The 27,171-nt window shown below is 40.6% G+C and overlaps 1 protein-coding gene across 6 annotated transcripts in view; it reads left to right on the forward strand.

Annotated features, from left to right (window-relative positions):
- The first annotated feature begins 271 nt into the window (after positions 1–271).
- LOC147231130 (electrogenic sodium bicarbonate cotransporter 1-like) overlaps positions 272–27,171 on the forward strand; it is a 39,466-nt gene continuing 12,566 nt past the window's right edge. For 4 of the 6 annotated variants that reach the window (XM_086152298.1, XM_086152297.1, XM_086152300.1 and 1 more), the window contains exons 1-14: positions 273–586; positions 7,756–7,829; positions 10,326–10,502; positions 14,696–14,828; positions 16,125–16,285; positions 16,449–16,628; positions 16,845–16,940; positions 18,697–18,773; positions 19,996–20,153; positions 20,394–20,481; positions 22,217–22,371; positions 22,988–23,104; positions 23,534–23,708; positions 25,467–25,600. In XM_086152298.1, the coding sequence (XP_086008424.1) occupies positions 567–586; positions 7,756–7,829; positions 10,326–10,502; positions 14,696–14,828; positions 16,125–16,285; positions 16,449–16,628; positions 16,845–16,940; positions 18,697–18,773; positions 19,996–20,153; positions 20,394–20,481; positions 22,217–22,371; positions 22,988–23,104; positions 23,534–23,708; positions 25,467–25,600 (1,745 nt within the window). In that variant the 5' untranslated portion in view covers positions 273–566. Of the gene's footprint in view, positions 587–7,755; positions 7,830–10,325; positions 10,503–14,695; positions 14,829–16,124; positions 16,286–16,448; positions 16,629–16,844; positions 16,941–18,696; positions 18,774–19,995; positions 20,154–20,393; positions 20,482–22,216; positions 22,372–22,987; positions 23,105–23,533; positions 23,709–25,466; positions 25,601–27,171 lie in introns of all 6 variants that reach the window. The other 2 variants (XM_086152301.1, XM_086152299.1) reach the window with 2 other exon arrangements.

The following is a 27,171-nucleotide window of genomic DNA, read 5'->3' on the forward strand; positions in this document are numbered from 1 at the left end:
CGCAGTCGGGCTGCTAAGAAGAGATTAGGCGCTTAAACCGAATAAAAACACAAAGTGGTGAAATTGGGAATTTGATCAATAAAGATCGACAGTTAAGTTTACCCACGCGACTGATCTGATCCGACGAGGGTGTTTTCAGCGCGTAACGAACAGTAGAAAAAAAGGTGCTCGTCAAGGTGGGGAGTAACTTTTTGACCCTCCTCCTCCCCCGCGGTGGCGTCACTCAAGAGGAGGGATGACACTTTAAATATGGGAAAAGACGCGCTGCGTTCACACGCTTCCAGACGGAAACACAAGGCGGCTCTGCCCTTCCTCTCCCTCTGACTGCCCGTCTCACCTGAAGGCGTCCGGCGCGGCATGAGGATCGCTTGTGTCCGCTTCAGCTCGCCGCGTAGAACCGAAGGAGACCCAGAACCCGGACCAAGAGCGCGCCGCTCCTCTCCCACCGTCGAACCGGGCTCGGTGGCTGGACGGATTCTGCCACATCGACTTCGCGAAGTCGCCGGAGACGAGCCGGAGGACAGCTGGAGACACACGGTTCATCTCGGCGGACGAAGGCAGACGCTATGAGTTCCGACAAAACCAAGTAAATACGTCTCTCTTACTCTCTTTCTCTCGCTGGGAAAGTGTGAAACTTCGTGTCCCCGAAAGACTGTGCGGTTCTACTTTGCGCGCTGACAGTCCCGCACGCAGACACTTGAGTTCGGACACTTTCGGTGCGTAATTCTAATGTCAGCGGTGCGTTTGTGCGTTTATTGGATCACATTGGTGGAGGAACTTTTTTCCCTACCATTTTAACTCAAAGACTGCCTTTCTGAAAACGCTCATTTCTCTACGAAAACACCACCGGCTGCTTTCTAAGCCTGTGCTGCCGTCGCGCCGGTGCGGCTCTGAGCGCCCGGTAATCTGGTTTCTGAGAACCTGTCAGTGTCCATTAGCGAGACGCGCGGATCTTTGGCTGAGTGGCGGGGATCTTCTCCACTTTGTGACTAAAGCTACCGGTGAATCTCTCTCTCCCGGTGCCGTTTTCCCCACGCCACGCGGTGAGTGGGTCCACCGACCCCCCCCCCCTCCTACCGAGGGCCCGAGGAGTGTGTGCCAGCGTGTGCGCCCCGGACGCCACATCCGCAGCAAATCAGATTTCACGGTGACGGAACAGACGCGGAAATCCAAGTCTCCTCCCCACCCCCGTAAACTATGTGCTGCATGGCGACCCCCGTCTGCAGCCCCACTCCTTCAGGGTCCCCGCGGGTTCTGTTTTCGTGCGGTGCGTCGCCGGGGTGAAAACAGAAAAGCCCTCCCTCTTTTGTCTCTGTCATTGTGAAATCTGTTTTCGTCAACAGGGAACTGTCTACAATTTTTCACGTCACTCCTTTTTTTGTCTTGTCTCAACTACGTGGGTCTTTCTCGTATTTCGAAAATGGAATTTTCTCCGCTCTCATCCGCTCAGTGAAGTCTATTTCCTCGTCTGCACTGTGACAGGAATTCCACAAGACGAGACTGACCTGAGTTTCTCACCTTTTAATCTGCCCATCGATTGTCTTGCAGTTGATAAGACTCCGAGCAGACGTGTCATTTTTTAATTCCTCCCCGCTTAAATGTATTTCCTCAATAAAGGACCTCATTCTGCTCAGGGCCAAGGAAATTTAGCAAGACATCTGAAACAAATTAAGTCAAAAGAAGGGGAGGAGAGAAAGAGGCCAGACTGGCCAATCAGTAAACCATGGGGGCCAATATTGACACACCAGCAGTGTTTGAAACCTTTGTCATACCAGAACTGATTTGCCTCTGTTAGATAGTCTGCATCAACCTGCTGGATCGGATCTCCCTTTAAAATAGTAATTCTATCAGTTTAATCCCAGACAGAATAAGTAGTTTGACTTTAAATCAGATATATCTTTTTTTTTGGGGGGGGGGGGGGTTGACAAAATTTGAGGTGGTTATCAATATGGGCATGTTTGAAAGATGTCAGGTGACATCAGGACCTTAAGAAGAACACATTTAACTAAATATCACCATCCGGATGATGCCAGTGTGCAGCTGGAGGCCTCAAGAGTATTTATACTGACTTAATCCAGCACTGGTTTGGATCCAATCCTTAAAACAAGTTGAAGCATTTAAATTATATAAAACTTTAAATGGTTTACACAAACTAGCCTCTGTCTCTAGTCACAGTGATTCCCTTCCTGATGGTGATGGTCACACCTGTCCACATTTATTACCAGAATTGCCAGCGGGTAAAGTTTTCCGTATAAAGAAAACAGTAACTTTTGTTGTTCTGGATTAAAATCTTGCATATTGCTCCAGCAATGCATTTTTCCTACAGCTGTTTTGCAATCGAGATGTTCCATAAATCCCAGACTACACTGCAATATGGAGTGAAGAGGGTAATGCATGGGTGCAAATCAGGCATTAAGTTTGCCGAATTCAATGAATGGAGGAGAATGTGATAGTGGGGACGTCTCAAGACTCTGACGTCTCCTGCTGCAATTTTCATTCTGAGTCAGCACCACAGATCTAGAGCCTCTGTTCCGCCCTTCACTTTATAATTCAGCTCTAACCATTGCATTCATTTTAGTAATGTGATCATCAAAACTAACTACGATAGACTGATCGGATTCCTGACCGAGGAAAGCTTTCCTGTGCATAAAACACATCTGATCTTAAAATCTTGCAAACTGCCCTTTTATTATTTTCAAAATTAGCATTAAAACATTAATTTAAGTGATATCTTTTTTTTCAATCTATTGTTATATTTTTATTTTGTATATTGCATGAACGCACACCATCTAGCATTGCATTTTTCCAAACCCAAGGAATGATCAGTAAACCAACTGCACACCTTGAAAATCAATGCGTTCTTTTGGTGTAACTGGCACCTTTTTTCTTTTAAATCAAATTCCAGGGCTTGACCAATCAATTGCAATGAGGGTGATGCATCTCATTTAGCCTTTGTCTGTTTATTTTAGTCTGCTGCTGCTGCCTTCTCCTGCATTAACATAGAAACTGGATAGATAACGTACTCCACCCTAAAAAAAGAAAAAAATATTCACAGTTTATTGATCTTCCATTGAGGATTTGCTTTTTTTTTCTTAACCCGCATCCCATTTCTCAGAAGGTTAAGGTGTTAGGTAACCATATACCTTCAAAAAATTGACCAATGGCTAATCAGAACAACTTCTAGCTCCTGCTGTAGGGATTGTTATTTTTAGGTCGCTGAGTTCTGTTTTTAGCTCCATGAACAGCACTCTGCTAAAAATATAGACAAAATCCCTTCCAATCTTTACTTGTGGATCTTAGTAACTTTAAACCTCCACTAAAGTTGTCATTCTTTCAGTTCTGTACAGTAGTGGAAATCCTCATCCACTGAATGATTGCTATGAATAATCGTTGCTACCAAACTGTAGGTGTGATGACCCTCCTGTGTCTCGCTAAAAAAAGGATGCTAAACACAATAAAAAAAAAAGTTTTAAAAACCAACAAATCATCAGTGTAAAGCCCTGACTGTGTAGGGGGACCTATCCCCATGGTGAACCTGCATGTAGGGATTGGGTGCGTCATTCTGTAAAGAGATGGGGCTGATCCCTGATCCTGAGCTGCTGATCCCGGCTCCTCACGCACCCGCAGGTTTATCCAGTCTCACGAGGTCACCAAGCAAACCGAAGGGAAGTGAGAAGGTGGCCAGAGCAGCAGCTGGTTGCACAGTGTCGCTGGGCTCCTATTATTTATGTATGTATTTATTTATTTATGCAGAGGAAGACCGATATGGCAAATGAAAAAAGGAGAGCGAGTAGATTTCCTGTTTTATAATGATGTGAATGTTGAGTTTGCTGGATCTCTTAATTTCATTGTACTTAGTCAAAAAAATAAATACTCATTTTGGTGTTTTTTTTTTTGATTTGATGTAGAGATATTTGTGTCTGTGTGTTGTGCCCTCACATTTAAGAAGTTTTTAGAAAGAGATTACGGAGCAGAAATATTATTGTAGTTCAGAAGATAACATACGTTGATTACAAAAACAAATGTATTCTAATCAGTCATTGTTGCTGACTGGATATTGAACAATATGACTAGCAGCTCTGCCGGTCAGTCTTGTTGTAGCCCACCCAACAGAGCAAATCTCTGTGATTATACATTCATGATACAAAACAGGACTGGATTTACTTATTTCTCTATATTATGGGCTTGTTTGAAGTACATTGGGACTTTTTCCTCACTTTGTCCTTTCTCCTACCTTTCACTTAACATATCAGTCCCTTCCTTATGACAAAGTATTCATGCAGAATAGAAACCGTCAACACACCAACTGTGGTGTGCTGCTTATCATTATGGTGTTTCCGTCTAAAGGGTTCAGCTTAACATGTCTCTGTGGATCGCCAAGAGCCTGCAATAACCATGCAACACGAGCTTTCTTTGCTCGTGTGTGGCACATAGCTCTCTAGAAGATCATCGCCGTGCTGTGAATCTCATTCCACATGCACGATCACACCTACTGGTACCTGCGCATAAAAATGGGTACAGCTTAAAATAAGATTAGAATTCCTATTTAAATGATCTATTCACTGATTAGAGATGCACGGAGCAAAGATGCACCTTGCTTTGAAACAGGCTTGGACAATACCAAGATTTAATTTGTGCTAAAACAAATGCCTTAGTAGACTTACAATATAAAGTTAATCGATTTGCAAAGAAACTTTGACTTGGTGGAATTTTCATTGGCTGAAATCTTACTTATATGGTAGAACGTATTGCATTGTGGTCTACCAATCAGAATGATAGAGTGAAATTCCAGATAGAAAATAGTTTTTCATTTTTGTGGACCACGCTTTTGGTGAAGACCCTTCAAATCCTAACCAAGTTAGGGAGATTCCCCGCAAGGCAGGATTATGCAACAATTTGGTGTTCTGTGAAGCAAACATCTGTATGGCATCTATCAGCTTTTAAGTAAAAACTTGTTTATTTTTTTTGCCACGAAAAACTACATCATCCGCAATCCTACAACCCAATTGCATTATGCGCTGATTGAATTGAATCTTTTTGAAAAAGGAAGGCCTATTGGTGTAGAGCAGGGGTGTCAAACTCATTTTAGCGCAAAGGAAAATGAAGGAAACTATTCTAAAGTGGGCAGGATGGTTAAAATCTTGGCATAATAACAACAGTTTTTTTCATTAAAAAAAGGCAGCTCACTTTTATGCTTTGCAAAGTAATCCCGCAGGACTGATCAGGCCCCCCAAATCGTTTTAATCCAGCCTGTGGGCCGTAAATGTGAAACCTCTGGTATAGGGCTTTGTAAATTTAGATGTGAACAAGAGTTTCAAGCGCTTGCGTGCGTGCGTGCGGGTGTGTGTGGGAGAGGGTGAGTGTGTGTATACATACACTCTCTTACACACACACATCATTGTCTGATTTGTGGCAACAGCAGTTGATGTAAATGCTGATTTTTGCCTATTTATGAAAGTCAGTATAAAAGAGTTGAGAAGCATTCAGAATTATTTTCCATTTTTATTTCAAAGCTTTCAAACCAACTTTTCAGTAAAATATTAGGTAAAGGGCCATTACATCTGGAAAATAAAATTGATAATCATGTCAAGTCAAATTTTATTTATATACTGCCAGATCACAACAGTTGTCTAATGACATACAATTGCAGATTTGTATTTTATTTCGTAAGTGAATACTTAATAGTAAGTACAAAATACAAAGGGTCTGATGCCAATCAAAAATCCACACTTTGCTACAAAAATACCTTATAGCATATAGTGTTATATATGATCTTTTATTCCAAATTATTGTTGATGAGATGAGATGAGAACAACTTTATTAATCCCGAAGGAAATTGTTGTGCCAGAGTTTCAAGTAAAAAACATAACAGTAATAGATAATAGTAGAAAGGAGTAGAAATGATATTGTACAATATTCCACACTTAGTCATTGTATTTGAAAATCACCAGTGTTTCAATATCTGCACAAGAATCAGTTAAAACAGGCTCACCCATCTTCATTTTATAGTGTTTAATTGCTTCAGAATACGAAGGAGAGCTGAGACAGTAGCACTGTTCCACACATGTTGTCCTAGAAGTAAAGCTGTACAAGCAGAATTGATCAAACCACTGAAATCTGGCATCCTCCACCGTGTGTTGTATGGGAACTTGACCTCTTTCTCTGAATGCAACAAAAGGAGGCTGCGGAGGCTAATGACTGCATTGGTATTGCGTGTAAACTTTGCATTGAACCCCATCTCCGGCCATCACTTGTTTGATCTTGTTGCTGGTGGCTCAACTTTACTGCTCCTCTATCAGCGTTACATCTGGATCTCTCTTAAGAGCAGATATGATCTCCACTGGGGAAATTCAGATGAGCCGGCTGTGCAATCAGAGGAACATCCTTCCTGACTTTGTTTACTCACCATTTGTGTTTACTGCTCACATCCCCTAATTTTTGTGTACAGGGTCATCCCCCAGTTGTCCAGTGGCAACTGGGAACCATTCTCATGTTTGACATTCTTGATATGCATCCCACATTAAATATTTATATTTTTGATGTTTAAAGAAAATAATTTTCCATCACCGGTTGTTCAGATTAGCCATTTTAGATAAACTCCTAATTTGATCCTGACACGAGTTCAGAATATCCCTACTGTATACTTTTTTTTTTTGCAGATGACTAAATGCTGAAAAAAAGTACAACTATTTTCCCCAAACATGACAGATTCCCCTTTTTAAATTCTTGATTTACAGGTACTGTAAGAACACTGTACTTTTAGTGTCAAGGTAAAATTGCTCCATGTGTAGAACAATCCCTTTTTTGGTGTGTGTTTTTTTTTTCCTCCTGTGGAATGTTGGTTCCTCATGTCAGAGTCAGGATGTTTAATGAGAAGCTTTGACACCGACAGATTGTTTAAACCACCCATACTTCAGTTCTCTTGAACGTGAACCTGACGTCTTCCCGACATTAACTTGTTATCAGGTGCAGCTGTTAGAGTAACAATTCAGCCAATCAGAACCTTTACTACCAAAGGCTTCTCTGAATGTATATCATTTTTTGGGTTGAAGACCTGATGACACTTTCCCATTCAAACAAGTGCAACAGGTCTTGGGAAAAAAAAGGTATTGATTTCTTTGGTATCACTTTTCTGTTAATTTTTACTCATATTAGGTTCCTTGTGTATAGCCTGGGAGTTTCTACTTCAGTAACCAAGTCAAGATATCTATAGGTTGATGAAAAAGGGATGTGAGGCCCTTTAGCTTATTTGTATTTTAGTAGTTGTACTTTGGTTTTAGACCGTCTTAAAAGTGTGTGTGTGGAAAAATGAGTGTTGAGGAAAAGAACTTTTTTGTTTGTTTTTTTTAATACTTCTGAAAATTTGATTTGATTGGAGATTTGAATAATGCTGTGTGAGCAGAGGACCACACACACACACACTTGCTCTACAAGTCCAGTGAATCATATCCCTTAATTTCTAAAGAGAAAGAAACAAAGCTAAATAAATTGACTTTTTCACTTAAGATTTAACTTTTTTTTTTTAAATGGTGTTTTTTGTCAACTCATTAGATGACATATGCAAAACACCCCATACTTTAAAAATGTAATTGTATTTGAAAAACAGACATTATTTAGAGAAAATTACATTTTTTAAAATTATTTTTTATTAGTTACTTTCCTTTCTTTTTCTGCAGTGTTTTGACATGAATCAAAAATTGCATAGATAGTCACAGTGGTGACGTTGTGGTACTCACTTGCTTTCTCACTTTACAGGATGGAGGATGAGGCAGTGTTGGACAGAGGAGCGTCATTTGTAAAACATGTCTGTGACGAAGAGGAGGTTGAAGGTAGGATGAACGATAAACACCTAGTACATTATCTGATGGATGTGACTAATTGTGGGTTATTTCTCAATGCTTTAACTTTTCTTCATCTTTCAACACACCCGAGAACCTTAGCGGGGGTTACTAAACCTGGGTTGCTGTCCATGGCTGTCTGTCACCAACAACCACAAAAGAATTCCTCTGCAAACGCCCACATAACTCTACTGAAACATTTACGTTTCACAGTACAACACTCATGAGCATACACATGGGGAAGCACGTGAGCTTGAAGTTCAGGCAAAATCTCTGTTTGTATGTTTAGCAGTTGCTTCTTGCCTGCACGGGAATGTGGTTTAAGTGTACAATTTAGTTTTCACCTCAATTCCCCAACGGCGAAGTATGAAAGATATGATGAAAACCCACAGGACACACATAAGCGCAACTTGGTTGAATGGAAAATACAGATTTGCCTCGCTGCACAGTTGCTTTTCTTTCTCTTCTTATCTGTCTGATTACTTCCTGGAGACATTTAGTCATCATTTCCGTCAAATGCCGCTGTGTAGGAAGTACTTGAATTTCAGTCTGACAGACAGACTGTCATTGCTCCCTCTTTTTATAATACAATAAAGTTGACTGTTCTCTCCAAAGCAACAGTGTATGAAGCAACTCATCGTACTTGATCAACCAGTCCCTCTGCACAAAGTCTTGTCAAGTACCATCAGGTCGTCACCTCCTAAAAAGATCTGAACAAGCTAATGTACCCTGTTCCACGGGCAGATTAATGTGCATATGTGCTCTTTCTCAACAAACCTAGACATTTGCGTAAGATAGCTTGTCCTTCATCTATTTTTTTTTTTAACATAGAGTATACTAGACCTTCATCTGTTTCAACTAAGGCTGTGGCACGCCATTATCTCAGAGCCTGTGGGATCATATTACATTTAACTCGCAATGTCTTTACATACACAGGCCTTTCTTTGTTCTTTCAGTTCTTCATTTTCATCTTTATTATTACACGTGTTGATGCCCTTTATCGTCACACACTTTTTTTATCATGAATTTTCAGTGTGATTTGGGTGCACTCACTGTACTTGACATTAATTGTATTTTGTCCAGTATTGTTTAATTTTGTCTTATTTTTGCTGTGATTTAAACTTTTTTTTCGATCGCTGTAAAATTTAGAATTTTTGCCGATCCTAATGGCATTGACTTGAAGAGAATATTCCTGGGGGATTCAAGACTTGATGTAAAATTATCTTACTGTTTTATCTCATTCTGAATTCTTAATACCTCTGATCATTATCGTGTTGTTTAAGTTCTCACTGTCAGCTCAAGGTTTACTGAGATTTATCATCGTCAGTATATCTCTGAAGTAATTTTAAAACTTTTTTGAAAATCAGTTTATCTGCTGGCCTGTTTTCATCATTCCTGTTAACTGTTTAACAGAAATTATTTTAGGCTCTGCTTTCACTCGAGGTATTGTGGCTCAATGTGATTGCACAAAAAACATAACAAAAACAGACAAAATGAGGAACCTGGTTTTCATCCATCCATCCATCTTCCCCTGCTTATCCGGAGTCGCTTTGCGGGGGCAGCAGCCGGAGCAGTGAGGCCCAGACCTCTCTCTCCCTCGACATGGTCCAGCTGCTCTAGGAGGACCCCAAGGTGTTTCCAGGCCAGCCAAGAGACATCGCCTGTCCTGTGTCTTTCCTGTGGACCCAATCAATATGCTCACACCTGACTGGTGCCTCTCACCGGGGACAACTTCAGAGTCAAAAAAAAAAAAAAAAAAAGAGGCCTTGTCCCAGAGACAAAGCTGTGCGTAGAGTCCGACTATATTCAGTCAGAATCTCTCAGCCTTGCTCACCAGCTAAGGCTCCTCTCCTGCCAGAGAGGATTCCATGTCCCAGGAGCCAGCTTGTTTAGCCGAAGATCGGACCACCAAGGCCCCATGCTCCAGCCACCGCCCGGCTCACACTGCACGCGACCCCCTTGGCCCTTCCTGTGGATGGTGAACCCATGTCAGTCCTTTGGGCTGTGCCTGACCGAGCCCCATGGGTGAAGGCCTGGCCACCAGGCGCTCACCATTGAGCCCCGCCCCCGGACTTGACTTAAAATTTTGTATTCTTCATGAGGGTCTTCTGAGCTGTGCTTTGTCTGGTCCCTCACCTGGGACTTGTTTGCCTTGGGTGAGCCTTCCAGGGGCATAAAGCCCCCGACAACATAGCTCCCCTCCGCCGCGGAAAGGTGGCAGCTCACAGAGGGGTGGATGTGGTTTTCACTTCAAGTCAAAGTTCATCTAAACACAATCGTAGTCACCTTATCTCACTAAATCTCCCCTTTTTTATCCAGAGTGTATTTATCGTCCCACAATGGGGAAATTTCAACATTCTAAAAAATGCTTTGGTAACACCTTGAAGACCCTGCAGAGGTTATACAGATTAAAAGACTGCATACTTGTGATTCCTCCCCAGCTGCAAGTATTCTCAAACTGGCGTTCCTTGTATTTTGTTGTGGCAGGTCACCATACCGTGTACATCGGTGTGCACGTACCCAAGAGCTACCAGCGAAGGAGACGCCACAAACGCAAGTCCAGCCATAAGGAGAAGCGGGAACGGGCTGAACAGAGTACGGAGGGGTCCAAGACTGACTGGGAGAACGCAGACGAGTCCTCCTCAAATGTTCTCAAACCTCTCAGTGAGTAAAAAAAACAAAAGACAGTCAGTAAAAGCAGGTGGAGCACTGGTGATTTATGAGACACATGTTTGATGGTGTACATATCACTTTTAATGTGAGGCTGGATGATGTCCAACAGGAAGGTAAAAAATCCAAGCTTACAGGATATCAGTGCTTCTGTAGTGAAGGATGTGGGTGGTGTTTGGTGGGATGGCAGCCAAAGAAAGTTAAAAAAAAAAAAATAAGTAGAACCTTATGTTCAACAGAATTGATAGAGAAAGGGATTGGGAATTGATTGGTTTCTAAGCTACAAATGAATGAATGAATGATTGATGGGCTGAAGGGGAATGCTTTGACTACAAGAAGGGCATTTACTATCACTTCTGTGATGGGGTTTGTGAGGATCAGAATAAATAGCAAGGTCAGCTGGGTTATGGTGTGCATAAAAACAAACGAGCAAGACAAGAGTATGTAATCTAAGGATGGATAAAGTTCATTTGAAAGACCTCCAGGAAGACCATCCCAAGTTTTAAGAGCATGATCCACCAGTGGGAGTGCATAAATGTTAATCCGTTACATATATGGGAAATGAAAAGTTAACATTGAGATAAACATCAGGATAAACCTATCTGCTTTAAGAAAGCGCACCAGATGTCCCCTTTTAGATAGAGGCTTAGAAAAGTGGTATGGAAGAGACATTAATCCTGAGATATATTTCAAGTCCTTGCCGGAGTCTTTAGATATTTGTAGGTCAGTTTAATCCAGGAGCACAGACTCGTGTTAATTATGCAGGATGTTTACCAAACAAAGATGCATTACAATTCTGAAGATTGGGATTTTTACTGGGATCAATGTTGCACAACAGAGTTTATTAAAACTTAAACTGTAGCCAATTTGGCCTCTCAATTTTCATGTGGCGTCACTGTTAACAGTGGATCATATTGCAAATTAGTTTAATTAAATTTTCTGATTTTTTTTAAATGTACACATAAAACTGATGATGACGTCTGGTGCTCATTTTTGCATTTGTTTATTAATGAGAAGACTTGTGAATTAAAATAATTGATCATATAAAAAAATGACATTAGAAATGGTAGGCTTTTTTAAGGGTGTTGCTTCACACAACATTTTAGCCGTTCTCCTCAGCAGGACATGCTTTGTTGGAACATAAATGAACAAATATATCAGCCAGTTAATCAAGCTCAAGTCAAAAAATACTCCTTCAGTTTCTTGCATTTTGATTTGAATTCCATCTTTTTATTCATATGAATTAATAACGAATTAATCGTTCATTGTACAACATTCAAAATGGAACACGGCATGAACACCATTGTGGCTGAGGTGTGATTATACTGAGGGCTCTGTTCTACCCTCCTGAACGCTTGGGTGGCTCACGTTAGACACACATTACAATGCGGATAAAAGCTGTTTGCAAGACATACAGTTACCATTAACAGAACTGGAATTCACCTAAGAATCTCTCAGCCTGACATAATGAGAGGGTATTTACTCTCCACTTCAGTGGTGCTGGAGGTAACCATTAAGGTATCAGAGTGGGCTGGAGGTGGGAGGTGAAGGAAGACATTTGGCTCTCATCAGTGAAAGTGTGGATGACGACAGCATCATCCACAATTCAAGGCTTGTGGGATTGGGATTAACCCGTGCAAATCAAACTCTCCCTCTTCAGCAGGAACAGTGACATTATTTGTAGACGCTTTAAGAGACAGCTTAGATATAGGGAGAACAGCTGTTCAAGCCATTGCACAGACAACCTTGCTCGAATTAGCAGGCATTGAGTCTAAATACCGCTTCGGGGCTGCTGGCGTGGACAATATATCACACGGACGTGTTCCCGAAAGCTTCTCTGGTGAAGCAAAGTTATAGGATCAAGTGAGGGGGGTCAAAAAAAACTATTTATTTAGACTAGAAAATGTGAAATTTGGACGCATGGCTGAAAATTACAGACTGAGAAAATCAGCAAAGCAGGCAGACATACTGGTGGGGCAATTGGTTCAGAAGGGAAGATCAGAGTGGGGAAGTGTGTGGGCCACTTGCTGTTTCCCAAATAATCAGCACTTTCATCCAGACTGAGACTTGTGTGTTTTTTTTTTTTTTTGTTTTGTCTTTTTCTTTTTTGAGCCTATACTGATGAGTTTGCTCTAACATAAGTACTTCAAATATTTGTGATGAAACTGTCATGAAACTTACTGCCTCAGTAATCCTCACTTTTATGTTTTATATATGAATATCAAATGTTAAACAGTGACTGGGAAATTCATAATCTTTTAATCGTTCATTCAATCTCTGACTTTATATCGGCCTTATGCAACATTGCTTTTTGTACAGAAGTTATATGTTAAGCAAGACAAACCTATGAAGAGATTATTGACGTGATTGGAAACTCTCTTGACACATGCAGGTTATATAAATTAAGACTAAAACTGAGATTTGTTGAATCTAGCCAATTCTGCAGATTTTGTCTTGAAGTTTTATAACATTTTTGCTTTATTGTATGATTAAAGTATGTTGCAGAGTAGAATAGACCAATCCTTTTTAGAGAAGTCCTACTGGGGATACTTTTTTTTTTGAGTATTTTGCATTCACTCGTCTAACCAAATTAAATTCGGAAGCTGTTTTTTTTTTTTAAACAAACTGGTTAACTTTGAGTATAACCCATTAGAACTCACATGGACTCCCCCACCTCCGTTCTCATCCTGCTTTATCTTTACGAAAGATCTGAATGATAAATAGTCTTGTACGGTTGAGTGAAAGGCTGCTGTATTTCGAGGACGGAGCTGCTCCTATTTGTTTTGTCATGACAGCACTTTTTACTAAGCAGTGCAAGCACCAGCAGAATGTCAACCCTGGCAAGATGACCGTTACACCATGTATGTTCTTCAGCCAGAGACAGAGCAGACTGCAATGTCCCAACCCAAAACACAATCCTAGACCTTGGAAATGAATGCCTTGTGGAACTAACCACTTACAAGATGTAACCAGGACACAAGCCTGGATTTGTTGATAACACTACTTGTGGGTCTCAAGAGGCGCATAGTGTTGTATACACCATGAGGCCCTTTTTACGTCAGGATCCACACATCCGACAGTTAGGTAAAGGGCGTCGACAGTGTTTTTATTTCGGCACATCAGTGAGTAGTGCTCATTTCTACTGTAAACAAACGACACACAACAGGGGAAGATGCATGGAGTCCCATACAGATGCTCATTATTGACACTTACCTTTGCTGTACTTCATGTTCTTCACATGGATTTTTTTTTTCTTGGTACAATTGAACGTTGCTACTTGTACTCATTTTAAAGACACACTCCTAAGTAAAGCTTTGGTGCTGTGTCAGGATTAAAAGCAGTTACGTTGTGCTAGGATGGCCTGTGCGACATTGGCAGGTACAGGTCATTAAGACCGGGCTACAGAAATAGCCTTTCTAACTTACTACTTAACCCCTACCATGTTTTAACTCTTTGGAGTTGCACAACTTTCCTAGAAGTTGAGGCAAAAATAGATATCTGGTCGTATTTTACTGAATAATGCATTATTTACAGTACAAAACTAGGGCTTATTGGTCAGGGCTGCATGCATGTTCCTCCCAACCAGCAGAATGATTCCACCCAATTGTCTAAAAACTTTGTCTATCAAATGATGATATTTAGAATTCTTTTATTCATATTTTCTCTTGAACTGATATCTTTCTGAGGTATAGAAGTTCACAGTCCTGATACACAATAACATTCCTGAGCTTTTCATATTACTTTAAACACAAAATTTTTAATGGTTATCACTGACACAAAATATAATTTTATTTATGTGTGTAAATAAATACACTGGTAAATACAGGTTCTCACAGCCTCCATTACATAGATTCTCAGAAGGAAGTGAAAGTCTGAGTGTATCATTATCCGAATAAGGGTGTGTTGTCAAAGTGTTTCCTCCTCAGTTGCGTATGAGATGTCAATCTCTGTGAAACATGCTTCAGTTTTATTTTTTTTAAAGCCGGTTGTATTGGCCCTTTAGGGAAAGCTGGCCAAAAACAACCCAACAGAAATTGAAATGGTCAATTCAATAATTATAAAATGAAGTTATAATTCAAGAATTTTTACATGATTAATCCATAATCATTATGGGCCGTGAATGAGCTTTTTCTAACTTCTGAATGGTGTAAGGGTTTATTAAAGTTGTACATCCTTTCTGTTTGTAGTTTCCCCAGCTGAGAGGATTCAATTTATTCTGGGTGAGGAAGATGATGGCCCTCCACCTCCTCAGCTCTTCACTGAGCTAGATGAGTTGCTGTCCGTAGACGGACAGGAGATGGAGTGGAAGGAGACTGCCAGGTGAGACTCTCGTAGCCTTCAAAGTCACTCCTGCATGTACTTCGACCCCAACTCTCATCACTGGGCTCACAGTGAATGAGATTGTGCTCAAATCAGGTATTGCTCTCATGATTACTGTATCTTAGGTACATGTACTACAAGTGTGACATCAAAAGTCACAGGAAGCATGTTTATTTACGGATAAAAACAAAATTTCCTGCTTCACAATCCTTGTGCAGTTAGCGGAACTCAATCCCTTATGAATGATTGTGTTTTGTTTGTGTAGGGAAACAGGTCATACTCCAGTGAACTCCCACACTGCTCTTATCAGATTGGTATCTGTAGTACCTGCTTTGTGAGACCAGGAAGAGGCAGAAAGTCTCACATGGTCAGAACAAGACTTAAAGGTTATAACAAGCTCTCAAACATGTGGTTGTAGGAAACGTGGTTAATATTTCAGTGGAGCAGCTGTATGTGAGGCTTACATACTCATTGAAAGCATGGAATAATTCTTAGAATTAAAAAAAAAAGTTCTCATTTACAGAAATTAATATAAATTGTGTGTGTATGTGTGTGTGTGTAAATATGTATATGTATGTAATATAGAAAGGTAAAAAAAAAAGATTTTTCAAAATTTCTCAAACCAAATCTTCAGGCCTTTTGCATTATTGATCCACAACCGTGTTGAAGGTGTCAGAATTACTTAAAGTGCCCCCGCAAGTCATGGGGGGTTCAAGAAATGGATGTTAAATGAGGTCCTTGAGCTAAATGGTACCTCTTTGGCTGGGCTGCTCTCCTCGATGGCTGGTCACAGACATGCAGTACAGGGCCAGGGACACACTATCCCCAGAGGAAACCCCATCCGCAGCCTGCAGCATAATGACTCTTTTGTTGCGGTGACATTCAAGACATGATTAATAAGCGGGATCGTTGTACTCCGGGGATGCCTTCGTACCTGTGGCTGTGTGTGGTCCGAGTGTTGCCACTCCATCGTGTCTTGTATTTTCTCATCTAGTGATTTATATTTTTTGGTTGAACGTCATCCTGCATCCCCTATTTTGGCACGGTGAACTGTGACTTATACAAAACATTGCTAGACTGTTGTGCAAAGGCATGAGTTTCTCTTGTCGCCTTTTATTTGTCACCTGTGTTTGTCATGAACCCACGTTTGCTAGTTGTGCTTTTGTTTAGGTTTCGCTGGAACCCTTCTTAGTTTTAAGGAATATGTTTGCAGGAGGAAAATAGAGACATATACTCACTTAGTAAGAAGGAAACAAAGTTTTAGGTGCGGTAAAAATGTTTGCTTTCTGTTTCAAGGTGGATCAAGTTTGAAGAGAAGGTGGAGAGAGGAGGTGAACGGTGGAGTAAGCCTCATGTTGCCACACTGTCCTTGCACAGCTTGATGGAGCTTAAAATGTGCATTGAAAAGGGCACAATCATGCTGGACCTGGAGGCAACCACACTGCCGCAGATTGTTGGTGAGTGTGTTCAATGATCGCCTGTATCTCATTCCATATGCAAGTAAAAAGTGAAGATTTTTTAAATGTCACTAAGAAATTTCGATACCTCGTTGTCAGACAACTTTGGGAGTAGGGGATTTAACCATTAAAATAGAGATCTACTGATGCTTCTCCCTAACAGAGATGATCACAGACAGTCAAACTGACTCCGGCCTGTTGAAGCCAGAATTAAAAGAGAAGGTTATGTACACGCTGCTACGGAAACATCGCCACCAAACCAAGAAGTCCAACTTGCGCTCCCTTGCAGACATTGGCAAGAGTGTATCCAGTGCAAGTAGGCTGTTTTCCAACCAGGAGAATGGTAATGCTTAAGCATGTTAAGTGTAACCTTGACTCCTATCTATCTGACCCTGACAGTTCCGTATTTTCTCATCTAACTTCCTCTTGTACCACTAACTCTGATATTTTCATTTTCCCAATCCAACCACTCATCTCTTTTCTGCTCTGGTGTCCACTTTTCCATTCTTTTCCCAACTCGTTCGGCCTTTGCTGACTTCCTGCCCCTGGGGTGTCGTAGCACGCAGTCCCCTTGAGCACCCTGTGCCTTGTTTAAACCCTCAAGACTCAGAGGAACCATGTGAGGTCATGAGGAGCTCCAGCATGGGATTCCTCTGTAAGTGAGGACGCTGCAACCATGGATAGTACTAAAGATATGAATGTGGTTTAACTCTGCATTGTTAAAAGGCAATGTAGTTTGTCAAATGTTGAAGTCGTGGCGGAATGTTAGACACCTGGGAAGTGTGTTGCAGGGTGCTAGATGTACAGCAATAAAGGACAGCTTATCTGTTTAAAGTTGTTGAAGCATTTCAAGTTTCATTACATTTGCATAATTTAACATGTATTAATACTACCTGCTTCTGTTTGCCAAGTGTTTAGCAGTTCTTGGTTACTCAGTCACCTAAAGGCATATTCTGGCCTCCTTGATAAATGTTAATCATTGCTAATATCAGTTTGCCATTTGTTTGCTGCTTTAGGCATCATAAATGTATTTGCTAGGCTCTTTTGTATAAAGCTCTTAAAGCAATATCTCTTTAAGAAAAGACTTTCCAGTTAATATCTGTCATCTGTTCGACACCTTTCTACCATGTAACCATGTTATAACTAGGATTTAAATTCAGCTATAATTTGTTCAGTATAAGCTTCTGTGTCAGCTTACTGTTAGCCGAAAATTAGCGGCTATTAGCTACAATTAGCTGTGTATTAACACTTCTTATATCATCCTGACAAGTGTGTATAAGCCACCATAATGCATTAGAATTTCAAATGCACAATGCAGATGCATCTCTTTACATCTAAAAGCTAGTAGTAGCTTCTTTTTTTATCTATACATTTGCTTATTAGCAATGTTGTATGAAATCTTGAAAGCAGTTAGTGTTCATTGTTAATTGACTATTTTAGCTTCCATTTAAAATAGTCTTACCCGCATATTGCTGGTATTAAAACAAAATGATCATAATCCTATTTTTGAGATGACTGGAAATTACATCATGAACGTACGGATGTATTACGTACATCTGAATGGAGATTATGTGTATTACTGGCTTAAAAGTAATAACTTTGCTGGAGGACTAATAGGAAAGCATGATCCTTGAGGAAAAAATGTCAACTGTTGATAATTTTCAGCAGATGTTACATTATTTTCAACATAGAAGAAAACAAAAGAAATATGATCGACAAGACTTTTGCAGGGTACGATATCCACATTTCCTTCAGCTTGCATAGATGTGTCTGCCAGGAGATCTCTGCAGCATATTTAAACACAAATGGAATTTCTACACTCATCCCAACTGTTAAAAAATAGTTTACGTCCCCATGATTTAAAATGTTTTAGTCAATAATGTTCATAATTTGACTGATTAGTTCTGTTGCAAAGCCCAAAGTCAATTGCCCTATATTGTTGCATTTGAATGTATAGGTGCCCTATGAATGGAAACACTGTGTATAGGAATCTCATATACTGGAATCACTGCAGAACATAGAGCAGCCTTGTTTGGAATGCTATAAGAATCATATTTACTTTTGATTTAAAAGTTGAAAAATTGTGTGTGTTGTGATCGTCTGCTAAATGGGTTCAGTTTAAAGTTCCAATGTTTACGTTCCCCTCATTTGCTTGAAGTTGGCTCAGCATGATTCTGCTGACGTGTGAGCAGCAAAGTTAAGACGGCCATGTGTCCCTGCTCTTGTCTCGGCAGAGCTACTGAATGAATGACCATCTGGCATTAGTCCTAAAGCTTAAGCCCTGCCACTTTTAGCTTGGTCCTGATGTGACGGTTCTTTCCTTTTTCTTTGCTGGGATTTATTTTTCTTTCTGTGCTAAAAATGTCTGTGCCTCTGAACTTGTTTCCTAACGGTACCTCACCTCTTTTCAGGTAGCCCAACTACTGCCCACCGAACGCTTACCTCCAACAGCCTGAGTGACTTCTCTGACAAACCAGAGAAGGATCAGGTAATAGATTTAACTTAGATCTAAGTCGTATGAAAAGTGGTATCATCCTGAGAGGCTCAGTTTTCCATGTTTTATATCCAAAGTCTTAACAACCACATTTCAGGTAATTGTCAAAATCTTCTTGTGGCAAGTGGACTTGATTTTCATCCCTCGACGATGTTTTACCTCTCATCCGAGAGGCTTCTTCATTTCATGAAGAAAATCAAGTCCACTTTACCACAAGACAATTTTGGCAATAATTAACCACGACCAAGAACCTCCACAGACATTTCAAATACACAAAATGAACAGTGTCAGTAGTAAAATAAACCATAATAACTTCCTATAAATGCTTTCTTTGGTGGTGGTGAAGGCACGGGCGGTGTTACTCATTAAATATAACTCATAATTAAAAAAAAAAAAATCATATCTTCTGTAAATACGCATTCCGAGCCTTTTCATTGCCATAATGGAAAATTATGAAATAATCTAGAATTTTAACAATTTGTACATGCATAAAATTGTGAAAATTACTACAAAAGCCCCCGAAGGTAATCCGTCACAGAGCAAACACTATGCAGGGTCATGAGTTGGACTGTGTGAATGCATGAGCTTGTGAGTCTCACACACTAATAAATTAGACCCTGGGCTCTATCTGCGCTGTACAACAAAAACGCCTTGTCTTCATCATTTTCTTGTGTTTTTTTGTGCATTTTTATTTAATATTTTATTTATGTGCAGGTTCTCCTGTCTAGACTCCGTTTGACTATAAAGCATCCAGCTAACACTACAGATGTAAATAGGAGCTCTGACAAGTTAAACTGTAACCACATGAATAATGGTACAGGAGAAGTATTGTCAAAAGGTCCTTGTCTCACCATCATTTTAGTTAATAATCTCCTTGCATACTTTGTACTCTCATTTGCCGCTTATCTTGAGTTATTCTTGTGCTAAATCTTGTTCTTTGATAGTGTACTGTCAGTTTCAAACTTGTATAAAGTGTGTTTATTAGGTGGTTGAGAGTTAAGCTGCTGTTTGGCACATAATTCAAAAAGGATGGGCACTGCCTTCTTTTTGGAGCATTCAGTTACTTGTTTTAGTCACTCCACTGTCACTGACTGACTGTGCTTGGTCACCGTTACTGATATAGTGTATAAGGTGTTAAAATCTTGCACTACGCAGTCATTTTCTGACTTTTTGTTTTTTCCTTTTACGCATTCTGTGTTTTCTGTCCACATGCTAGCTGAAGAATAAGTTCATGAAGAAGCTGCCCCGTGATGCAGAGGCATCAAACGTGTTGGTCGGAGAAGTCGATTTCCTGGACAGTCCATTTGTGGCATTCGTGCGTCTGCAGCAAGCAGTCATGCTGGGAGCTCTCACTGAGGTCCCCGTTCCTACAAGGTAGCGTGTTGTATAAAGACTGTAATGGTTGTCAGGTTTGAAGTCAGATTTCATTAAATAAAAGAAAAGATACAGTAAATTTATTACCAAAACTGTCATTTTTAGGCTTGCAGCAATGAGAATGATGAGTGTTTGTCAGTAGATTCTAGAATAGAGATTTCCAGACCCTTGAAATGTTTTTCCTTGACCAAATGCATTCCTGCAAGTGGTTTTCTAACCTATGATTTACTTGCTCATCAGATTTCTCTTCGTGCTGCTGGGTCCCAAAGGTAAAGCAAAGTCATACCATGAGATCGGAAGAGCGATTGCCACTCTGATGTCAGATGAGGTATGTTTTACTGTATCGTTCATTCTTGAGACAATACTGTGTATCATTGGTAGATTCACAAAAAGTATATACATCATGTCTCTTCTCAAAAGCCCCTCCTGTATATTTTTCTGACCACTGCAGTACAACCAACAGCAGGCTCTACAACAATAAAGATTAATTAGATTTACCAAAAGTTTGCCAAAATAAAGCAAAAAGTAATCTCATCCTTTAGAGAACACATTTGTGGTACAGTGGTGAGGCCTGTGCAACATATCGAATCATCTACAAAAACCTCTGCAGTTCGAAGTCCCCTCCTTTCATTGCCCATGCCAGGATATTTTTCATCTGTTGCTCATTGGCTTCAGTAATGTTTAGAATGTATGTTTTTAACCATTGCAATCTGGTGGGTTGTTATTTACAACTGAGGCTGATGAAAATACCATTTTCAGGTAAATGGACATGAACCAAACTTCTGGTCTTGGACTATCATCAATGCAGGGCTTTTTATTCACAACATTTCCACATTTGAATATAAGTCAGCAGTATTTCATTGCTTTTTCCTTGTTTTCGTTTTTATGAACCTCTTCAGTTTCCATTTACAATTTATGGTATAATATAATTTGCTATTTCCATATACAACATAAAACCGCATTGAATCTTTGTATCCATACAGTTTTTATAGCTCTTAGGTCAGCTGATTATGGCAGTGTTCTGAATGACTAGAAATTAACTGGCGCAACAGAGGCAAATAGATTGTCTTGAAACACAATGAAGATAACCGTGTACAATACAGTTATAGCAAATCTATAGTAAGCAATGGTGCAGTGTTCCCATTATCTCCTGTTTGATTTGATTTTCAAAGAGAAGCATGAAGAACACACCCTGTCAGGGCACAGAGGGGAAAAATTTGCACATTTGGTATTTATTAAGAAACATCCGCTTTTTGAAACTGAAGGAAAAAAAGCAGGGCATAGTAATTTTCATAGTAACCAGTGATTCACGTCCATCTGGACCAGCCAACACTAATAGCCCTTGAGTCACATCATAAGCATGAATAAAAAGCACCAGGTAACCAATAGTTATAATTCCTGTGGATTAACAACATTTAGGTTTACTTATCAAACCAGGATTTGTGGCCAGTTTGACTGGTCTGCCTTTTCACAGAGTTTTTAGGACACTCAATTGTGAATTTATGATGACATTAAGCCTGTCATATTGTTTCTATGTGGATGAAATGTCTCTTCATATTTGAGGCTGCTCCGGTCTCAGTGAATCCTGTCCATCTGTTGTCAGGAATGTTAACAGACGCACTCCTAAAGTTCTGCACTCTGAAAGCACCTGACCCTCAAATTCCCACGTGCCTCAGTTCTTCCCAGCATACCTCATATGTCAACATGACAACGTAGGAAGTGTTTTTCCAGGGTTTCCTCAAGTTAAACTTTACCCTCTAGGCTGAACATAGTGGCGTCACTGGTTTCTCAGTTATTTTTTCAACTTTACACCATGTGCTTTTCTCTCACTGACTCAGAGTGAATCATTGTTGTACTGTTGTATGTACTTATGAAAGTTTGTCAATATCAACTGAGCTAACAATCTATTAAAATATTGAGAAATGATCTCCCCTCTGTTTAGTTTTTTATTTTTTTCTTACAAGCCCTACGTGAATAATTCAAGACCATCTTACATTATTGACTTGTTTATCACCTATGGGGTTGTTGTGTGTGTGTGTGTGCGCATGTGTGTTTACTGACAGGTTTTCCATGAAATTGCCTATAAAGCGAAGGACGGGCAGGACCTGCTTGCTGGTATTGAGGAGTTTCTTGATGAGGTCATTGTCTTGCCACCTGGCGAGTGGGACCCTGACATCAGGATAGAGCCTCCTAAGTCTTTGCCCTCCTCAGACAAGAGGTCTGTCAACGATCTCCTTAAACTATGAAGTTTTTTTTTTTTTTTTGAAGAATGCTAAATTTTGGGGGTATATGTGCTATTTCATTGATGCTAAACAATGCGGCGTGCCCTCTTTTTAAAATTTTCATTTAATGTCAACTTTCATTATTCATTCATAGTCACCGTTATGGTTACAAAATCCACATTCCATATTTTGAATGAAACCCCCAGGATATCCCCTTGCTGAGCTGGTCATACTAGATCCCAAAATAATGTTTATTTGTCCAGCACAATCAAGGCAAATGTTCCAACCTTTGTCTTTTTGTTTTTTTTTTAAACTATATACTCAATTTTCAGTAACATTGGAAGTGTGAAAAAGGGAAAGTTAGAGGAAAAAAGAAACTAAAAAGCATATCAAAATCTTTGTATAGCGTGCAAAAAATATATCTTATTGTACAAATGTTTGTTACTCAAGTTATGAAACTACTCAGAAGACAAACTTCCTCTGTTTCTATATTCCCGCTCCTTTTTCCCAAATGAAAATAAAATGCATGATGTTGAAATTCTGTTCACACAGAATTAATGTCTTTGAGCTTAAGCCTAAAGTCTTTTTGTACAATTTATCTTCTTTCCAAAGAAAGAACATGTATACTGGATCGGAGCCACTGCAGATGAATGGTGACACCCCTCATGATCCTGGGCACGGAGGAGGTGGAGGACACCAGGTTGGAGAGGAGCTCCAGCGAACCAGAAAGTAATTTTTATTCAGTAATTTTTTTTTTTTTTACTTTTAAAATTATTTGTTTACTTATCCATTTGCCATTTATCCATTTATCCATTTAGTCTTTATCTGCCACTGGAGGTTAGGGCTGCAGTGCTACATGGTATGGCATAAAATGAGTGCTTCTAACTTGCTACTTGTTACCTATAGTACTAGACAGACATTTTTGAGATGACTTAGCTGATCTCTCTGCCATAATTTGAGGTACTGATTTGTTTATGTGAATGATGATTTCAAAATATCTATGAATTATGCTCCCCTGTTTATTATTGCTTTGGTTTTTATGGTACTGCACTTTTTGTGTCAAAAAATACATCATGCAATTCTCACCAAGCTGGAGAGAAGCCATATATCAACCCTGTGTATGTTGCATGAACTAATCTGAAGAGTTTGCTTTTGCAGATTCTGTGGAGGTCTTGTTCTTGACATCAAGAGGAAGCTGCCATTTTTTGGCAGTGATTTTTATGATGCGCTACATATCCAGTCTTTGTCGACCATCTTGTTCATCTATCTTGGCACTGTCACCAATGCCATCACATTTGGAGGCTTGCTTGGGGATGCCACAGAAAACATGCAGGTATTTTTTCTTTTTCTTTCTTTTTTTTTTTTAAATCCTTTGATCAAAGTACAATTTTTCAGAAGAGTTATATGCTTATTCACAAAGTACATTGTGGTAAGTTTGCAACTATTTGTGCACAAAACTTAGAACGAGACCTTTATTGTGCCAAATCATTCTTTTTATTTTTTTCTGGTCAGCATTAATTAAAACTAAACTGATTAAAATACTCTAGATATCGATGAATGTAAGAGAGCAGTGACAAATACCAAAGAGACTATCCTCCACATCCTATATGGATAAGAGAAACAAAAAACATACACAGCAACAACCAAAGCTATAGAATTCGCACACAGGCAAATCAACAGGGCCGTGCCACAAATGTTTTTCCTGCCCTTGTCAGTTCTGAACAAATACCACATCATAGCAACCAGAGTGTCTTTTTAGCTCGACTCCCCTCATCCACCAGCACCGGTGGATTGTGGGACACCAGCAGTTTATTTTCTCCCAGACTTGACCTTTCTTCAACTCAATGAATTAAGAGCTGCAAACAATATTTTCTTTGGCAATTCCTTTTGAATTAAAAGATGAAGTTGAGGTACAACTGACACATTTCACCAGTCTCAGGTCCGTACACCGGTCTAACGTTCTTGTTGTTTTTAGTCACACTGAGTGAAACCTTTTTGATTTGGTGCTGATAAGTCCCACTGAAATGGCTGTGAAAATATCATGACACTCAATGCACCCAGCTTCTTTTCTGCTGAACAAAAGAATACCACAGATCCATCTGCTGGGCCTGCTCTTGGTATGATTACATACCAAGGAATCACTCACACACACACATTGATGTACAGGCATATATTGCTTTATCCACGCTGTTGGCCCAGACAGCAGAATACTGAAGGTCCCTTGTGACTTCTTTTGGCGTCTGTCTCGGCAAAGAGCTGCCTCCTCGACCTGCAGAGAAGCAGACTTGGGGATTTACCCTGGCTGTAAATAACCACAGATCCAGATTACTCATCTACTGTAGCCTCGTCATGGCTGTGTTTTCACTCGCTCCTACCTCCACAGCTCACCAATCCTTCATACCTCCCCTTTCCACCCTGCAGTGGGAATCCCTGCCCTCATCAGACCTTTATTGACAGCAGTGGCTGTTTGCCCATACTCACTCATCTGTGTGTGACGCTTTTGAAAGTGCTGTATTTGAATAGAACAGCACTCATACAAAAAACTCTCTGCAACAACATCCTACTTGCCTGGAACTGTAACTGGTCTACCCTGAAGGACCACCTCTACAGCTGGACTTAGGGTACACAAAACAAAGGAAAACATACAAAAAAAGAAAAACTCCCAGTGAAACCAGCAAAATACCTGATCACCCTTTCATTTCAAGATATATGCACACACAAAGGTGTGTGTGTGTTCCTTGAATCAATACCGTGTCATTACAATAGGAATAACAATAGAATAGAGACCAACAGGATTAACAGGTGTCTAGTATGTAACATATTAACACCTATCGAGATAACTATAGCATGAACAACATAGCATAACCAGTTTACCAAACTCTCGATCTCAGTCCAAATCACTAGCTCCATTGAATTTTTCAGCTTCGGAGTCACTTCTGAGCAACCTCGGGGGTATGTGGCACACCACTTCCTCTTTTGCGTGACTGGTTTTGGAACGTAATTGTCTGTGCTCTGATAGAGAGGCGTATTTTTGTGTATACAACATGCTCTGTGCGTCGTGTATAATGTCTTTGTGTGTACTCTGTTTCAGGGAGTGTTGGAAAGTTTCCTGGGTACAGCGTTGACTGGTGCAGTGTTCTGTATGCTGGCTGGTCAGCCCTTGACTATTCTTAGCAGCACAGGCCCGGTGCTCGTCTTTGAAAGGCTCCTGTTTAACTTCAGCAAGTGAGTAATTTTTTTTGTCTTTTCTTTTTAAACCCAACTCTGTGATGGCCTTTGGGGGCCAGAGCAAGGCAGTAATCTAGGTTAATGTGCAGCACTTCGGCTCCTGCATACAAATTGCATTTCTAATGTATCATTATGAATGGTCTGTTAGAGCCACTGTAACAACAGTAATTATTTGTATGGAATAAAAGCAGAGTTAAGAAACCCCAGACAACAAGACCAGACTGATAATTCACATTAAGCAAGTTTTATGATCAGTGTCGTCCGCATTGCCTTTTGTAAGTTGCACCCATTTCCGGTGAGAGTTGGACTCTGCCATGGCTGCCCTTTGTCACTGATTCTGTTCATAACTTTTATGGACAGAATTTCTCAGTGCAGCCAGGCCATCGAAGTGATCCGGTTTGGTGGCTGCAGGATCGAGTCTCTGCTTGTTGCAGATGATGTGGTTCTGTTGGCTTCATCAGGCCATGATCTCCAGCTCTCACTGGAGCGGTTTGCAGCGGAGTGTGAAGCGGCCGGGGTGAGGATTAGCAACCTCAAAGCCGAGACCATGGTGGAATGCCCACTCAGGGTAGAGGTCGTGCCCCAAGTGAAGGAGTTCAAGTATCTCTGGTCTTTTTCACGAGTGAGGGAAGGATGGAGCGGGAGATCGACAGGGGGATCTGTGTGGTGTCTACAGCAATGCAGTCTCTGTACCGACCTGTTGTGGTTAAGAGGAAAATGAGCCAAAAGGCGACATTTTCAATTTCCCACCCTCACCGATGGTCACGAGCTGTGGGTAGCAACTAAAAGAAAGAGAGTGCGGATACAAGCAGCGGAAATGAGTTTCCTCCGCAGGGTGGCCAGACTCTCCCTTAGAGATAGGGTGAGAAGTTAGGTCATCTGGGAGGAGCTCTGAGTAGAGCCACCGCTCCTCCGCATGGAGAGGAGTAAGGTGAGGTGGCTCGGGCATCTGGTCAGGATGCCTCCTTGATGCCCCCCGAGGGAAGTATTACCAGCATATCCATCTGGGAGGAGACCATGGGGAAGAACCAGGGCACGCTGGAGAGACTATTTTCTCTGGGCTGGCCTGGGAACGCTTTGGGGTCCCCCCAGAGGAGTTGGACCATGTGATGGGGGAGGAAGGTCTGGGCCCTCGCTGCTCCGGCTGCTGCCCCTGTGACCCAACTCCGGATAAGCGGGGGAAGATGGATGGATGGATGGATGGATTCGAACTTCCGGTTGTTTTAGTTTGTTTTTCTTCCCCAACAACTTCCTTCCTTAGATTATCCTTGGGATGAGCCATCCCATATATTTGTGTGTTTAACATTTGCAAGACATTTGTTTTGGTATTAATTCCTAATCAAATTGAATTTTTATCACCTGCTGTTTAACCTAATATTAATGTCTAAGAACACTGATGTGGAGCTGAGTGCCTGCTGGAAATGCAGCTATAGGACAGTACTCCTGTATCAAATGATAACTTTAGTATTTCATGCCTTGAAAATTCTGTACATTTTTATATTTCTGCATGTTGGCCAGCGTATTCGCAGAAAAAATCTTTTGAAGACCATGACTAGCTGATAGTCATT

Source organism: Fistularia commersonii, chromosome 9 (assembly GCF_037954325.1).
Source record: "Fistularia commersonii isolate RoL2024-O1a breed Wild chromosome 9, RoL_Fcom_v1.0, whole genome shotgun sequence".
Classification (NCBI taxonomy): domain Eukaryota; kingdom Metazoa; phylum Chordata; class Actinopteri; order Syngnathiformes; family Fistulariidae; genus Fistularia; species Fistularia commersonii.